This window comes from Geospiza fortis, unplaced genomic scaffold (genome assembly GCF_000277835.1).
Source record: "Geospiza fortis unplaced genomic scaffold, GeoFor_1.0 scaffold108, whole genome shotgun sequence".
Classification (NCBI taxonomy): Eukaryota; Metazoa; Chordata; class Aves; order Passeriformes; family Thraupidae; genus Geospiza; species Geospiza fortis.
In genome coordinates this window covers 1525238-1542941 of record NW_005054439.1, presented here as the reverse complement: position 1 = coordinate 1542941, position 17704 = coordinate 1525238, and the positions used below count along the sequence as shown (strand labels likewise).

Genomic DNA, 17704 nt, shown 5'->3' with positions numbered 1-17704 from the left:
CCCCGCAGCCGGGCCGGGCTGTCCCCATGGCAGGGGCCGCCCAGCCCCGTTACTCCTCATTGGAAGGGAAAGAAAAACTTCCCGGGTTTCTTCCGTCTTTAACATGTGTCTTTACAGAAGCCTGTCCAGTTTCTTAGTGGTAAGACTTACAGTGGTAACACTGTAAGTTACACAAAAAGCTTTTGCCTCACTTCCCAAAATTTTCCTCCCATTCCAAACCATGACACTTCCTTTCCCTCTCTTCACTGAATTATACTAATAAAATGTTAGCAGAACCAATCTGAGTTACATATGCTGATTAAAATTTCCATGAGGGGTTCTGGTTAAACTATCTGATGGTCTCAACAAATAAAAAAATACAAATGCCCTTTTATCCTAAACAGTTTGCAAACCAAAAAAAAAAAAAAAAAAAAAGAAACAAAGGAAAGAAGTGGTCTTTCAGTTTAAACAAGTAGCACTAATCCCAAATTAAGATATTCAAACACTTTTACGCGAATAACAGCACCTGAAAAATCTGGTGGACGACTGGACATGTTTAGAGTTACTTTCAGCCACTATTATTTCTTTACTTCAGTGAAAATTCTTGAAACCAAGTCAGATAGCTGGTTCAGTTCCTAAACTATGATAGAAATGTTGCTACAACTATTGTAGACATCCTGTTCATGCTCTCATATGAACTCACTTTAGACATACCAATACAAAAGCATTTCAGCCTTTTCATTTCTTTCAGGCTTCAGCTGAACTATAAATCTCTGTAGGTTCTAAATCTCTAAGCATATCCTGGAATCAAAAAATAAGCAAATATAGTCTTCAGAAATTTTCTCGAAATAATTTCAGTGTTTATATAATAAACATTTACTTACATGTTGCAAAGATGTGGACAGTCCAAACACTGCCTCTTCTTTCCACAAAGTTCCCCACAGCTATGTGGGATTTCATTTCTATTCCATTCAGGATTGTGCACCTTACCTAAACCATGTCAAAGACAAAAAGGTGTTTATTGTTTTGAATACCAGACTGCATTTGTGAAAAATATCGTACCAAAGAGAAAAAGCAGTACTTTAAATACTGGCAAGTAGTCTTCTTTGACAAAAAAATTACACAAATGTTTATGTTATTCTGTACTGATACATACTCAGCTTTTTTAAAAGAATGTGCCATTGGAATAGCAAGCTCCAGAATATTCTTTCCTTCTGTACTCTCAATCAGCAGACATGCAGGTAGCTGATACATTAAATTAAACTGATAAAGCACATGAAAACTAAAAGCCCCCTGCAGTTGATCAGGCTGCACAGTAGCTAAGAAAATTGAAGGGTGAAACTCCCTTGCTGTCTCAATGCAGCAGGGAGGGGGAAAAAAAAGGAACAAAGTAGAAGATACTGATCCCAGAAAGTAAGATCTACCTGGCATGGTGATGGGGAATAGGGAATTAAATAAGTGGGCAAATTATGAAAGTCACTTCTATAAAAAGAAGCAGACTCTACATTAATAAAATATTAAAGGTTAATGAATTTTGATGAACGAAGTTTTAAACAAGAAGCATGTTAGCTTCAGGTATTCTATATTTCAGATAAGCACTAAACCATATTTTCATTAATCTGAGATATTATCATCAAATCTCATAGCTCTAAGTCCAGGGTCATCAGGGTTAAAGCTAATTACCATCATTAACACTCTTGGCTTTCTGCAAGAGGGGAATTAAATTAACAGGGAAGCAACTAAGCCAATGTTGCAAATTTGAGTTGTGACAATCAAAACCAACAAGAAAATGTATATTTGGTGACATAGTCACATAATTGAATTTTTTAAAATATACCTCTGTATATTCTACAGTATTAAGTTAGAAAAATATGAATAAACACTACAGATAGCATTTATTCACCAGAGTTTCAATTAAACTAATTGAATATCCAGGAAAGTTCCCAGAAAGATCTGAAGCTTCAGAAGAAAAATAAGACAGGAATTCCCTCATGGGTGAAAGTGTGGGGAAAAAAAAAATCACACTTAACCACACTCAGCACATGGTTAGTACTTTGCATCAAATACAAGACAGGTTTACATAAGTGACTGATGATGTCCGTATTATATATCATTAATGTAAAATTATCTGCAGAAGATTGAACTCTTATGTTACTACATGCTGCTCTGGGAGTAATAATTCTGCAGACAATTTAAAGTTCTTACTGTAGATCTCCTAAACCATGAAACGCCTTTAGGCTAAGGAGAATTTCTTTCCTATTTAACAGACAGATGTCCTGTCTGTTAGATGTTTTAAAAACTGTAATTTTCATTTGGTCTAATTTTCATTCATGGTCAATTCATTCTGACCGCATTATTATCTCTAAAAACTGAATTATTATCCCTATATTAATAAAGTTTCACACATTGTTGTACAAAAACTCTGCCTTAACTGCATTGCACTGTTTCTAACTGATTCACTAACACATTTAGATAAAAACATAAAACCATTTTAGCAAATCTTGCTTCTTTAGACAAGTTTACTGACACAGTTTCTGTCTCAAATTCAGAACATTCTGTTTTCTAGAAAGTGAGGTGAAAGCTTCCAGTGACTCTGATTTAAGGAAAAGAAAGCTATGTGAAAACAATCTAGATCACGGAAGTGCTGATTCTAAACAACACTTATTCATATCTATGCAATTAAGTAATAACATTTCTCCTTTTTGTTTTATATTTATGGCTTGATGAGTGCTGTACTCATGCCATTAACCTTTTTTATTAAACACATATCTACACAGACGTCTGAAAAGCCTGAATATTTTTTTCCTATTTAAGCTCCATGTGTCTCTGAACAACATAAATCACAAAACTGGTAAATCAATTTAAAGGTTTAGGTAGTTGTATCCTTGAGTTGTGTATTATTTTGGTCTTGCCACAAAGACGTAAACATGCAGGTTATTCCGTTCCTTCTATAGGAGGAAAGCTCACAAGATACCAGCCAAAATCTATCATTATTCCATAAAAATCACTGTTTCTACATAATGATATGAAAATATTTACCACTTGGGACTTACTATTTTCTTTTAATTTCTCAAGCATGATTCTCTGTGCAGCCACCTTCCAGTGTCAATAAAATTTTTTAAAAATTCAGTTTCAGGCATGTAAGCAAACAAGCACCAATACTGAAATTCATATTAAGAAAAAGGAATCAAAATGACAAAACTATTTTTCTTTGCAAAAAGCACGTGAGAAACTCACCACAGAAACAAGTGTAAGTTTTAGGAACTTGCACAGAAGCATTCTGACAAGCCGGACATCTCCAACCGCTATTGCCATCTGTAGGTAAAAAAACAAAAAAAAGGACTTGAAGTAAATAAAAGACCTAATCCACAAGCCTAGAATAAGTTCTTCTACTTTGTTTTTTAACACAGTTGCAAATAAATTAATTTTTCCACTTACTCAGAAGTGGTGAGAAAACACATTCATAAGAATACATTTTATACAGTATTGACATCAACGCAGCCATATTTCATTTCAATAGGCTACAACCTTTTACTGAAGCAAGCACGTTTTTAAACTCCCAATTTTTCTATACTTCACCATATCTAAAGCTGTGAGTGGAAAAAAAGTGTTAAGAGAAGGAAATTGGAATATATAAGTACCTCACACAAATCACTACCTGTATTTTCCTTTTCACTATCCTCTCATAAGTTTATGTGTTTTGTAGAAGACAAATTTAGTGTTGCCCCACATTCAGATAAAATCAGTGTTATATAAACCAGAATAATCTAATTTATTCATTTACATTCTTCTTCAAGTTATTTTAATAAATAGTAGTTATCTTGTTTCTGTGTTTCAGGAGGGTGCATTAGCAGTAGAGGAAGAACAGTAAAGTGGAAGAAAAGCAACATTAATTTTCCCCAATTCAGTACATATTGTGCCATTAAGAATATGAGTCTGAGAGCGCTACCGAACACAAAAGAGGTCACAGACAAGAGAGATATGTTTTTATAACTATATATAGATATTAAAAAGGAAAAAAACTGATTAACACTTTTGTCTCTCTTAACTGAATCAATTCAGTGCTGGTAAATTAATAAACCTGTGATTTTATAATTATTCTTCACTATTAAGAAATCTGACCAAGATGCGTGATAATTTCATGTTACGAAAGCAGAAGGGATTGCTGCCACTGCCCAGCCCGGACCGCTTTCTGTGGCAGCCTCAGGCTTTTTTGTTACACTCTAACCCAGCACTTCAGGTCCAACAACCCCTAAGTTTTCCGTTACATTTGTTTGCCACCCCAGGGGGTGGGCTTGCTTCTGCCATCCCAACTGCCACTCCGAGGTTCCGGCTGCAGCCTATTTCACCATCTAGCCTGTCCGCCATTACCACGTGAGGGAAACGCAGCTGAACTCGCGCCACAGCGCCCCCTGCAGCTACGAGGGAATCATTGCACCTGCCCTGCCTGGCTGGGAGCCAACAGTTCCCCCCGCCCCCGGCTGGGACCGTAACTGTACCAAAAGGGAAAGTGCCTGCAGCCTAGAGAAGGCTGTTACTGGGTTTTTGGTTTTTTGTTCTGCTGCTGTTGTTGTTTGCTTTGTTATACATACTAGTATCACGAACTGTTATTCCTTTCCCTGTACTTTGCCTGAAAGCCCCTTAATTTCAAAGTTATAATGACTCCGAGGAAAGAGAGTCATACCCTCCTACCACGGGTCCCTCCAACCAAGGGAGGTTCCCGCGTTCCTTGGCAGACACCTTACAAACCAAGACACATTGCTGCAAAAACATAAAATGAATATTCAAAACTCATCAGCAAATAGGCTCGAAGTGAAACATACCAGTGAAAACTTTGGTTGCTAAATTAGGTAAGATTTTCTGGAATTCATTATAACATTTGCAGAATCAAAGGAAATAGTGTCCTTCGATTAAAATTTAAAAATAATTTTTTTAAAATTTAAAAAACCAATTAAAATTAAAATTAATTTTAATTAATTAAAAAAATTTTAAAAAACCAAAACAACATTTTTCCCCTTCCAAAACCCAGCAAATTATGGAGTTAGGTAGATTACAGTGTCCCATTTTTCCTACAGCAGACAGTAATAAGTGCCAGGATTCTAGTGAATTCCTCATTATCCAAAGCCTGAAATGTAGAACATATACTGAAACAACCTATGGTAAAACAAATAAACTCTGGATTACAAAATCTAAACAAGATGGGGTAGCAAAGTCTGCAGGTCAAAAATATATATACTGTTGTCTTTATTGGAGCTCTGGTATCAGTTCTACTGAGGCCACAACCTTTAACTTCAGTTAATGATTAGCTCTAGTTTTCTCATATGCAGAATGCAGTAACATATTTAGTCCAGAAATCCTTATACGAAAAGCAAATAGCCCAAAATCTTGCTATTTTAAAAGCTTTCAGGATTCAAGCATCTAAGGTGACTGTCTTGAAAGATAAAAGGCCCCTTAAACAAGCAGCTACTCTTTTGTCAAGGAGTAAGCTGTTCCAGGGAGATAAATCAACTCCAAAAAAGGGGAGTCACTCAACAATCACTCTCAATTTGGCTTATAAAGTTTGCAAATAAAGTTTGGCTTTTAACCTCCTAAGAATTGTCACATTTCTCCCTTGTGCCCACCTCACGGTAAATGTCTTCAGTTGGAAATGCAAGTTGTGGCTGGGGGTGTGTACTCTGTTGCCATCTGTTAGAGGGGGGGCAGTTATCTTCTGTTAATTGGGCCACCACTTAAAACCAGGTGGGGCAGTTTTTTATCTCTTCCACAACCAATCCTTCCTGCGCAAAATATCTTCTGCTAATGGGCCATTGAGTCTCACTGCATGACTGACAAAATTACATCATCCCATTGTGAGATGCTCTGCCCAGGGGGAGGAGACAAGCATTCCTACCTGGATGTAATCTGAAATTTGGAACATCACAGGCACCCTTTTCCCACTGGATTCCCAGAGGAAAACCAGGCCCATCTACACCACCACTGGACCTTCAGAGGAAAACTACACTCTTCTACAGGATCACTGCTTCAACAGAACCACATTTGTCACTCCAGGAGGACTGAAGCCACCATTTAATTGGACTGCTACCAACACCTTGACCAACAGGATGTCAGGTTGTGTTCTGACTCTGTCAGTGTTGTTTTGTATTACTGGATTTTTAAAAAAAATCTGTCCTAATAATTGTTATTCCTACTCCCATATCTTTGCCTGACAGCCTCTTGATTTCAAAATTAGAATAATTCGGAGGGAGGGGGTCTGCATTTTCCTCTTCAAGAGAGGCTCCTGCCTTCCTTAGAAAACACCTGTCTTTTCAAACCAAGACAGTAAAGTAGTACCTCAAGCACCTTTGAAATAAACTCACCAAGTGAGAACTGGGGCCCACAACCAGCTCTTCCCAGAAGTCTGACTATGCATCTTCTGCAAAAAGAACTTTGCAACCAATCCTTTCTGCAGGAGATTTACAGTTTGCAAGAACTTCTGTCAAAAATTTGGAACTAGGTGACACTGTATTTCCTCAGTCTGCCCAGAGATACAAAATGATACAAAGAATGGCAAATGCGAGCAAGCAGGGTACAGAAAAAAATGAAGGCTACTTCAGGATTACCATCTTCAAAGTGTGTCTACACCACTCAATTGAACTGAGCAGTGGCTGCAACTCAGCCTTAGCTTACAATAAAGGATTCAAAGGGCATAACATACTGGTTTAAGAGTTTCAAAAAGTGGTAAAATACAAGGAATCTGAAATAGTTTAAGCTGATGACAAAGGCTGAAGCTTTCTGTTTTCTCTGAATTCCCTTTCACTGCATGGCATAAGGGATGAATTTCAGGAGTATTTTATCTGAGAAACAAACGAAAAAGTGGTTGAGTAAAAGCAGACAGCTAATGCATGAAGTGCATCTTCTGCTTCACTGCTCAGCAAAGCACAGTTAAGAAATGAGATGTTTCTTGATGTGTAAAAACACAGCCAGAGTTTTGCATCCTGATGCACTCATATCCAAATCTGCACACATATCCAAATCTGGAAATTAGGTTTAGCTAGAACACTGGAAAGAATTGAGTTAGAGGACTATATAAGGCATACACAGAACAGTAGGAAAAAATTGACTTAAAACTTGTTTACGGCTTACCGCTTGTAGTGAACCATTTGCCGCTTATGGCCAAATTTTGCCTTAAACAAGCTGTTTAAGTTTGTTTAACTAAAGGAGAAACTTTGAACTAAAGGAGAAGATGCTGTAAGGAATGGATACTACAAAGGAATGGTAGAGGGGTTTTTTAATGCCAATTTCTCTCCACCACAAGCCCCTACCATGCAGGCGCAAAATCCTGAACCTGGAACGTTTGTTCAGAAAATTTTTCCAGGCACATACACTCAAGCCCCCTGTTTGACACTGCCAGACTTCCAGAACCTTCCAGAAAGAAGACTGTGCATACTTAGAATTCTTCTTGGAGGAGGTACTGGAGGTACTAGAAGAATCAGGGTTATAAACCTCCCCAATTTCTGATACGTATGCTTGCCCCCATCTCCGATGGACTTGGACCGCATATCACGACCATAGACCATGATCTCCTGCCATGTCACTAGAGCCATGGGTGGTGATAGATCTCTCTTTTCCTCTGTTTTTCTCTTTCCTGTTTTCCTCTCTTAGGATGATCATACGCTTCAGAATGCCTACAGTATCCCTTCTCGAATCCATTAAGTCTTTTTTCCACTTAAGGTTTCAAAGCAGTTCTAATAAAATTTGTTGTTGTATCAGTTATTTAGTGTTGTTTTGCTTTAATCCACCCCCAGGGATCCCTTTAACAATGAACTTGGTTGCCTTGCCTTAGAGGTGGGTCACACTGTTATCTTAAACAATATTTCTTAAAAGTTTTCACTACATAAGCAACACATGAATTTGGCTATTATATACATTTGAGAATATATCACATACATTATATATACAATATGTATACATAATATAGAATATATATAAAGTATATATTTGAGAAAATACCAACCTTCAGCTTGTGAAGCTGGTGATCGTGCCCATTTCTTGATGCAATTCAGGTGGAATACATGGTAACAATTCTGACAGCTCCACACTGGGGCTACTATTCGGACCACCTCACAGCATACCATGCACTCATACTTCTCTGTGGTCAGCTGTTCAATCAATGACCCTGCAAATCAAATACATTACTTGTGCATAAAAGAACAGCTAGCTGAGAAATGAAACTCAAATTTAATTCATTATAATTTCATTTAAATTATAATGAAACTTATTTTAGCTCTGTGGCTATTTTAGCTCAGTGGCTATAGATAAGACATTAGTTTACTCATGGAAGATTCCAGTTTGATACTTGCTGTGCATTTTTTAGCTTCAGAGCAGGAAGAAGGAATATAAGATTCTTATTAAAGTGGCAATGCAAATTCCATTTTGACAAATTAGTAATTATTCTGATCTTATTAATTCTGAAGTTATTAATACTTTTAAGATTGGCAGAAGTTTGAGATTTTACTCATCACTTTATATAGGAAATTCATCTTTGCATACACTTTAAACCAAGAAGATGAATGCTCTTGAATACAGAAATCTCTGCCAAAATTACATTTAATTCCTATCCTTAAGTATTCCCAGGAATGACACAACAAATATTAACAGTGAAGGACCTGGATTATGGGAAAAGGCCCTTTTTCAAGTGAGTGCTTTAGGAGTGAAATTACTGGAACAACAGTCAAAGTACAGGGTCTTTTGAGCCCGATGAACAAACGTGAAAAAGTACTTTGAAAATAAAGCAAGAATCCCACATTAAAGTCAACACAGCCTGATGTGCAACCATAAGAAAGGCACCACATAATGCTTCATTTCTGTCAGATTACTTCTCACCCATTAAGATAAGACTACCAAATACACCTTAAAAATGTCCACAGGATTTAAAAATATATTAATTACAAGTGAACGGTGTAAAAATGTAGCATTTTAAGGTTGTGCCAATACAAGTATCAGAGACTGAAATGTTATGGTTTATGGCTTAAACATTTTTATGAAGGACTTTTGCCTATTATAGCAAATTGTGTAACAAGAACTGCATGGAAGACCACTGCACTCTAAATGAGGTCTCTGGGCTGAGGCCCTCAGCTGTGAGTTGAACTGCCTAAGGGACAGAGATAACACATCTGGGAAATGATGGATAAGACTGGAAGAGCATACCTCCATGGCAGGGATGTCCAGAAGCTTTGGGGTAGAGGATATAGCCTCAGGCTTAACTGCTGCCAGACTTGCACAAACCCTGACCGAGGAGGAAGTGAGGAAGTTCTTTTGGATGTGTGGCATACTCTCCCAGTCAGAGGCAGTGAACACCCATCCAGCTGCTGTAAAGACTTGCCCAACTGCAGGGCCCCCCACCCTGGGAAAGCCACATCTACCAGACATCCATGTTAGGGACAGCAGATGGGATGTCATGGCCCACTCCAAGGGGTCCCCAGATCCTGCACCAGAGAACACGGCGCGTGATGCAACATGATGCAACAGACCCACAGTCCTGCAGGCAACAATGTCAAACCTGCCCCCCTTAGGGGAGGCACCTGGGTGTTCCCACCTGGCCCATGATTGATCTATACTTACTGTACTTTTCAGCAGGGGACTGTCATCACCAAGAAGACAAGAGGGAGGGGAACAACAAGAGTTGTTGGAACCCATGAAGGGGTGATATGTTTCTATTTAATCTGTCTCTGTCACTCTCCCTGTCCCCTCTCCTCCCAGCCCCCTTTTTCTACGTATTTCTTTCTTTTCTCTTTCTTTCTCTTTGTCTCTTTTACTATTAAATAAAATATATAATTTTTTGGTATTAACATCTAACCTTGTGTTTTAATCTCATTTCTGCGAACATTCGAACTCAAGTACATTTGGCTTTATTCACAGAGTTCTCTTTGCTCTTCTGTGATTAGATCAGATCACAACAACAAGGGAAGTTCAAATTCATAATGAAGGAAATAAGAAAGGAAAATAAAGGATAATATAATAAATATAAATAAAGGACAGAAAAAGATTACTGTCAATTCAAAATCTGCTTGTACAACATCTGATTCCAAGCAAGCCCACGGCTTGCAAGTGTTAACAGTGTGTGTCCTCCTCAACATGAGTTTCAAATTTGTTTTCTAGCCCTCCTGCATCAAGCACCACAACATTTAGGACTAACAGTAATTTCTACTTGCTAACCCAAAATTCTTATCTGCCATAAAGGAATATTCTCATGTAAAACATACCTCTTTTCTCCAGAAGACTAAAGCTATATCATACTCAGAAACTGTAGCTGTCCCAGAAATAGTTAAAAATCCACAATCCTAGTTCCCTCAAAACAGTGGCAGATAGCGTTTCCAAAAGAACTCCCAAATAAAGCATGCAAATAACTATTTTGGAGGGGGAAGCTCCTTAAGTTGCCTGGGAAAGACTATCACTTATCTTTCTGCTTATTGCATGTGATGTTTTTCATTTAATAATAATGATGGGGGAAAGACTGAGGTACCTTCGATTTTATGATTCAAATAGAACCCAGGAGCATGACAGTTAATTTACTTAGGTTACAGAGGATCAAGATCTTGATCCTGCTAAGAGAAGAAAGCTTCCAACTAGATTTCTTATGCTTCCTGATTATACTATTATTTTCTCAATTGTGAAATAGGAGATGCTGAGAAGTAAAGTCTTCAATAGATTTGACATCAGTTAAGATAATTGGAACTAGTCTACCCATCTCTATCATTCTGTGCAACAGAAGGTAAGGTTGAGATGCTTTGTAAAATACCAAATAAATATAATTCTTGGTGTTTCTCCTCATTGCATCTGAACATTTAAGCCTCTTAACACTTAGTGCTTAAGCTTATGCAAAACAGTAAGAATAAGCTACCTAAGTTGTTGTTGAAACAGAAACCAGTATCATAGCCCTGAAGAGATTGAGCTGATTTCCATTTAATGTTTTCAGTCACTAATGGTATGAGTCAGCATAAATTTCACTCAGCCAAAAACTGTGGGTCTGGTTTACACTGTCAACAGCACATGTTTCTATTCTCAAACTTCCAAAAATAGGATCCAGATATTGCCTCTATTTCTAATTACCTTTTGAGGTGATGCCTAACATTTTCATCTTTTTTCTTCTATTCCCTGTATTTTTCACACACATATTTGGTGCTGTGTAGCCTACTACTGCACTCAGCTAGTTTTCCCCAGTGCTTTCCCCTGCCCTGAAAGGCAAAACACATTCCAAGACCCCTGTGCTACCTTGGTTCTCCTTAGAAACCAAGCTTGAAAAACAGCTCTTTGAGACACATTTTCATCAACAAGGCCCAGTCTTGAACTGTGGGGAGAACAGCATCACCACTTATGCTCTTAATTGGTGATTTTTGTTAATTATGTTAATTTACTAAACTTATAAAATCCTATGCACACGGAGGGGGGAGGTTTGTGGACGTTTTCCATATTTGCACATGAAGGCCTCCAATAACGACCAGCTTTAATATTACCTCCTATATATTATCTCAGAAGTGTGTGTTGTTTCATTTATAGGTTCTTTAAGGCATCAAAGGTGCAGGAAAAAACCACATAAAATTCAGTTATGACTAGAATACCATTTCTCTGTCTGGCATTGTCCTACTCCTACATGAAAAGACCTATTCTGCAAAAGTCAGTTTCAGCATTATCCTTCTCAAGTCTCATTATTTAGAATGCTCAGAATTTTACTCCCACAGCATACACATTTTAAAACGGTACCTGACTAGGTCATTGTTTGCAGTTTGGTGTAGCAAAAACAGAAAAAACTTTAAACAAAATCTGTCCTTCTCTAGGTAAACTTACGAGTATGTTCCTACTGAAATACCATGCACCTACATTTACTTCTACCCTCTGATCCCAAAACCAATTTAATGTGAAATAATAAGCTTCTTCAGCTACTCAAGGCAGGAGCTGAAGCAAAGACTGCTTAAATTATTCAAGATCATATCTTTCATATGGGAGTCCAAGACAGTCTCAAAAACTTACCTGTATGAGTTTCTTTGTTTTTTGGTACATCACTTTGCTTCTTCCAGTACTGGGTCCAGCTGAAATGAAGTGAAGGTACTTGATCCCCTTTTAGCAAGAAATTTCTTCCACTGAACCTGAGAGACTCAGACAACTGATGTCTGATTTCACTGGTCAAGTTTTCATCATTTTTGTGAGCAAGGAGTTCTTTCTTCCTTTCATTTTTATCTTTTGGAGTATATGCAACAGAAGACTTCTTACCTACTTTTGAATTTTTAATACGGTGAGAATCATGTCTTTTCTGACACTCCTTTTCTACTGGGGGTTTATTCCACACAGGCTTCCGGGGATATCTTTTGTTTACATTATTGTAGCCTTTTTGCTCATCCCCACTTCCAAAAGGTGCATCACAGAATGCCTTTCCAATGGACGATTCTGAAGAGTCAGACTGCGTCAAATCCAAAGATGGAAAATTTTCAAACAGCTCTACTTTCTGTTTAGAGCTCATCCGCTTTTCACGGTCATGTATCTGCTTTCCCTTTTCCCTAAAACCTCTCCCAGATACATGTATCAGATGTGTTTTCTTCGGCTTTGCCCCTCTGCTATCTGCATTAAGTACTTCCCTGTCACTCTCTGAGGAGAGAAAATCACTGTATCCTCTAGGAGGTGCTCTTCTACCAGGTACTAGCGCAGCATCTGAAATGCCTGGACCTGCAGCCGTATCACTAGTACTTTGCCTTGTCTTATTTCTAGCACATGTGCTATCATTTCTTAATCTATGCAATCTCTGGCTTTGCAAGCTGCGATTCTTCAAACTTTTACTAGTACCAAAATATTGGTGGAAGTCTTCAGAATTCCCATACTGACTTTCCAGATTACAAAAGCCATGATGCTTTGTGGAAGAGCTTTCATGATCTGTACCTCTTTCAGAATACAGACTAGGAATTGGTATCTTACTTCTATTCTGATTACTGTTAGAGTCTTTCCTATCTTTATTTACCCAGTTTATATCTGTTGGTTGTCCTTCTCCAGAAACGGAAGCAGCAGCACCAGGGCTGAAATTCAATGTACCTAAAACATAAATAAATACAAATTCATAAAACTTAAACAGTATATACTTCTTTTCAACCAAATTACCATACATGCAAAGGTCCAGAAGCTCCATCAATCCCACACTTGACAGAACAACTGGAAACAAGTGTCCAGAAACTCGAACTGAATCATACAGTACTTTGTAGAAGCCTTCTTGTCACCTTTACAGGACTGTGATGACCCAGAATTAAGAACATAAAAATAAAAGGTGAAAAAAAGTTTTGAAGAAGCACAAGACATGCAAGTCTGACAATCAGTGTTTAACATCTAAAGTATTTCCAAGCATGTTTACATAAGTACAAGAACCTGAAAAAAGGGGTCCTTTAAATACAATGTCTACATCTGAGATTTGACTATTATAGAAATTTTGAAAATAAATTAAAAGTAGCAGTAGTAAATACTTGCATCAACTCTGATTATACTGTTCTAGAGACAGACATATTAAACGGCACAGGACAGCTGTGCAAAAACTATTTTCTGAGGCCATCAACATAAACCATGCTTCTACTTCAGAGGTCTTCTGTAATTTCCATGCCTCTAGATAAAAGAAAGATAAATCCTATGTTACTCAATTTCCTGTAACATTGCGCCAGTAGTGTCTGCCTGCAACAGAAATTATTAGGTGAATATCAGGGATAGTATAATTAGCTGTGGCAGATCAGTTAAATTTTACACAGTAATGTAAAAAAAAGTAGTTAATAAAATCTCATGGAGATCTCATGGATCTTTTTGTACTGGTTGGGTAGGTTACCTCACGTGGTAGGACAGAGCGCAGTTTATTCCTGGTTCATAGCAATTAAAAGAGATAATCAAACACTTAGGCCATGACTTAGGCCAAAAGACTCTCCAAAAGGCTAATGCAATCTTGGATCCTGAACTACCATTTTTCTCAATTAAGATTGTGGAAATTAACATTTTGGAGAGAAGAATAAACCAGAACATTTCAAGGCACTAACATGCTTTTTTTTTCCCAACGAATTAAATTTGTTTTCAAATGGAAAAAGGTTTTTTCAAAACCTCTAGGAATGGTTACAGCTGCCATGTGAAGTTGGCGGCCAGAGGAAAAACTATAACATACAACTTCGTGGAAGTGAAGCTTTAACCTTAATAAAAATTAAAAATCTAAAATTACATTTCAGGATGTTTTAACCACATTGCCTAATTCATACTTTAGTTTTTAAAGAGCAGTTGAAATTACTTTGGGGATTTTTGTCTTTGCAAAAACTATATTATATATTATTTATATAATATATATAATTTAATATTATCTAGATTTACTATACCCATATATATTATCATTACAATGTTACATTACAATATAGTCTATGTTATTAATATAGTATATTATATTATATGTTATTATATGCCACTCTATACGGTATTATATGTTATAAATCAACTAGATACAAATGGCAAATACAAATAGTTTGGGTTTTTTTTAAGTTGAAATACTAACCTGATTTTGCGACAACAAAATGGAAAAATCAGACAGAAACCTGGTCTTCAAAACAGCTCAAGACTGAATTAAGAATTGGCAAAAAATCTAAATTAGCTCAGGCAAAAAAGAAGTAGAGACACAGGTACTGATCTTTTCTTCCTGGTACCCAGTGCCAGCACATGTGGGAATAGTTCAAAGCTGTGACCCCCCCCTCCGAGGAATAAGGAGGAGGGGTGGGGAGGTGTTCAGACTCAACATGAGGGGACATGTCTTTGCCAAGAGCATGGTCAAAACCCTTAAAAGGCTTTCCAGAAGGGTGGTTAATACCTCATGTCTGCCAGTGTCTAAGAGACAACTGGACAACACTCTCAATATGCTTCAACTTTTGGTCAGCCCTGAAGTGGTCAGATCTGGATTCAATGACCATTGTAGGTCCCTTCCAGTTGAACTATTCTATCATTAGGACTGCAGACCCTAGTAGGTGCCAACATTAGGGTATACATATGAAAGATTCTGGACTGAAAGCATCTTCCCTAGAAACATTCTATTTTTCTCAGCATATGTATCCTGTGCAAAGAATTGCAAATGTAAAGCTGTCCACTGTATTTTCTACAGCTACACTTACTTCCAGTTTTCCCAGTGTTAAGTCAGTTTCTTTCCTATCACTAATAAAGAGCAGTACAATTGTAAAATTATGCACTATAATGTTAACGGCAGTGATTCAGTACAGACTACTTACATTTTACACATTTTGATCTGAAAACAGAATGCAATCCGACAATTACATGCAAACCTTATTTGAAACAGCCCATTTTATTAGCTGTTTTAAACTTGCTTTTGTATACTCTAAAATTTAAAGTCTGACAGATAGCTATGGTTTAACAAAAACAGGTTTGCAGAAAAAAAAAGTCTGCAGAAAAAAAATAGAAACTGGGATTCATATACTTAAAAGCACCTCCAAAATATTAATAATTCATTAGAACTTTTTACATCAATAAGATTCCCATTCTTGCTCTCAGCTTCTATATAATGAAGAAAATTCCAGAGTGGTAAATTCTACTAAAACTAATTTCTGTCTGCCAAGACAAGAAACTGCAAAATAAATGTACAAGTGTAATAATAAGTAGCTAACACTGGCTGAAATTGTCTCTGATATGCTTACATATACATACACAAAAATTCATAGTAAAAGGGATGCCCCAAAGCTAAAGTCCAGCCTGTATTTCTATAAAATAAACACAGAATATCATAATAACTTTAGAAAAAACTTCTATATTGTCTCACCTCTGTGCCTGAGAACATCATGGAACAGATCCTCGTAGGAGTTACACTAAGGCACATAGAGGACAGGGAGGTGATTTGGGACAGCCAGCAGAGCTTCACCAAGGACAAGTCCCACCAGACCAACATAGTGGCTTTCTATGATGGAGTGACTGCATAAGTGGACAAGGGAAGGGCTGCAGGTATTATTTATCTGGACTTACGTAAAGACTTTGATATGGTCTCTCCTAACATCCTACTCTCTCAATCAGAGAGATGGGTGTACTATTATGCAAATAAAAAATTGTCTGGAAAGTAACATCCAGAGAGTAGTGGTCAACAGCTCAGAGTCCTGATGGACATCAGTGACAAGTGATGTCCCTCAGGGGTCTGCATTGCAACCACTGTTGTTTAATACCTTCATTAATTATATAGTCAAAGAGATACATAGTACCTTCAGCAAATTTGCAGATGCCATCAAGCTGAGTGGCGCAATTGACACAGCTTGAGAATGGAATGCCATCCTGAAGGACCTGGTCAAGCTCAAAAAGTGGGCCACAGGAATCTTATGAAGTTAAGACCAAGGGCAAAGTGCTGCACCTGGGTCAGGGCAACCCCAAGTATCAATAAAGGCTGGGGGATGAACAGATCAAGAACAGACCCGCTGAGAAGACTTAGTGAATGAGAGGCAGACATGACCTGACAACATGTGCTCACAGCCCAGAAGACCAACTGCAACCTGGGCCACATCAGAAGAAGTGGGGCCAGCAGGTCAAATGAGCTGATTCATTCCCTCTACTCTGCTTCTTGATACATCTCCTCTACTCAATTTCAATTTCAATGCAACACCTGGAGTGCTGCATCCAGCTATGGGGTCCCTCAGCACATGAAGGTCACATCAACTTGTTGAACTGAAGCAAGTGTGGAGGAGGCCACCAAGATGGCTGGAAGGATGGAGCATATCCCCTGTGAGGAAAGGATAAGAGAATTGGATTTGTTCAACCTAGAGAAGAGGCTCCAAGGTGACCTAACTGCGACTTTCCAGTACCTGAAGGGAGCCCACAAGAAAAATGGGCAGAGACTTTTTACAAGGGCATGTAAGGACAGGACAAGGAGGTCTGGCTTCAAGCTGGAAAAGGAGAGATTTAGGTTAGATACAAAGAAGAAAATCTTTACTTTGACAGTGGTAAGACACTGGAACAGGTTGCCCAAAGCAGCAGTACCATCACTGGAAGTGTTTAAGGCCACGCTGAATGGGGCTCTGAATAAGCAGGTCTAGTGGAAGATGTCCCTGCCCATCACAGGGAGGTTGAAACTAGATGACTTTTAGGATCCCTTCTAGCCCAAGCCAATCTATAATTCTATGATTTTAACATCCCTAGGAACTTTGGTTTGAATAAGAATGAAGCATATGAAAGCAATAAGGTTTCATGCCTGTTCTACCACAGCATTAAACCCCTTCAGCATTAATTGTCGACAGAGCCAGAATGCTCTGGCGAAGAGGTAGTCCTTGTGAACCATCTTTCAGAAAAATAATTTGATAAGGACACATTAAAAAATATTAAGCAAATTAGTAAGTACTCATTTCAATAAGTACAAGCTCATCTTCAAAAACAGAGCCTATACTTGGGAACAGTACCGCCAATAGCTTAGGTACTCTTTTATGAATACATTAAGGATGACATTTGAAGGTGCCACTTAAAGACATTATGTCTAAGTGACATATTTTAGAACAGTTTCACAGTTTCAGGAAGCTGTATTCAATTAGATTTTAAAGAACCATTACATAATGTACTTTAACTAATATGAAGTTGATAATTAAAAACAAGTATAAATGAGAAAAAATATATTGACAAAGTTAATCAGAAAAAAATGTAACAGTCCACAGAACAGCCCTTTAGGCATCAGACTTTGTACTTCTTTCTTCTTAAATTAATTCAGCTTTACTTC

At 37.7% G+C, this 17704-nt stretch overlaps 1 protein-coding gene across 1 annotated transcript in view; it reads right to left on the bottom strand.

The window, feature by feature from the left end:
• The window catches only part of NFX1 (nuclear transcription factor, X-box binding 1), a 70704-nt gene that overhangs the window by 48695 nt on the left and 4305 nt on the right, over positions 1–17704 (bottom strand). The window contains exons 2-5 of the mRNA XM_005427263.2: positions 11986–13035; positions 7973–8134; positions 3217–3294; positions 864–969 (exon numbers count right to left, since the gene is read on the bottom strand). Coding sequence (XP_005427320.1) covers positions 864–969; positions 3217–3294; positions 7973–8134; positions 11986–13035 — 1396 coding nt within the window. The remainder of the gene's footprint in view (positions 1–863; positions 970–3216; positions 3295–7972; positions 8135–11985; positions 13036–17704) is intronic.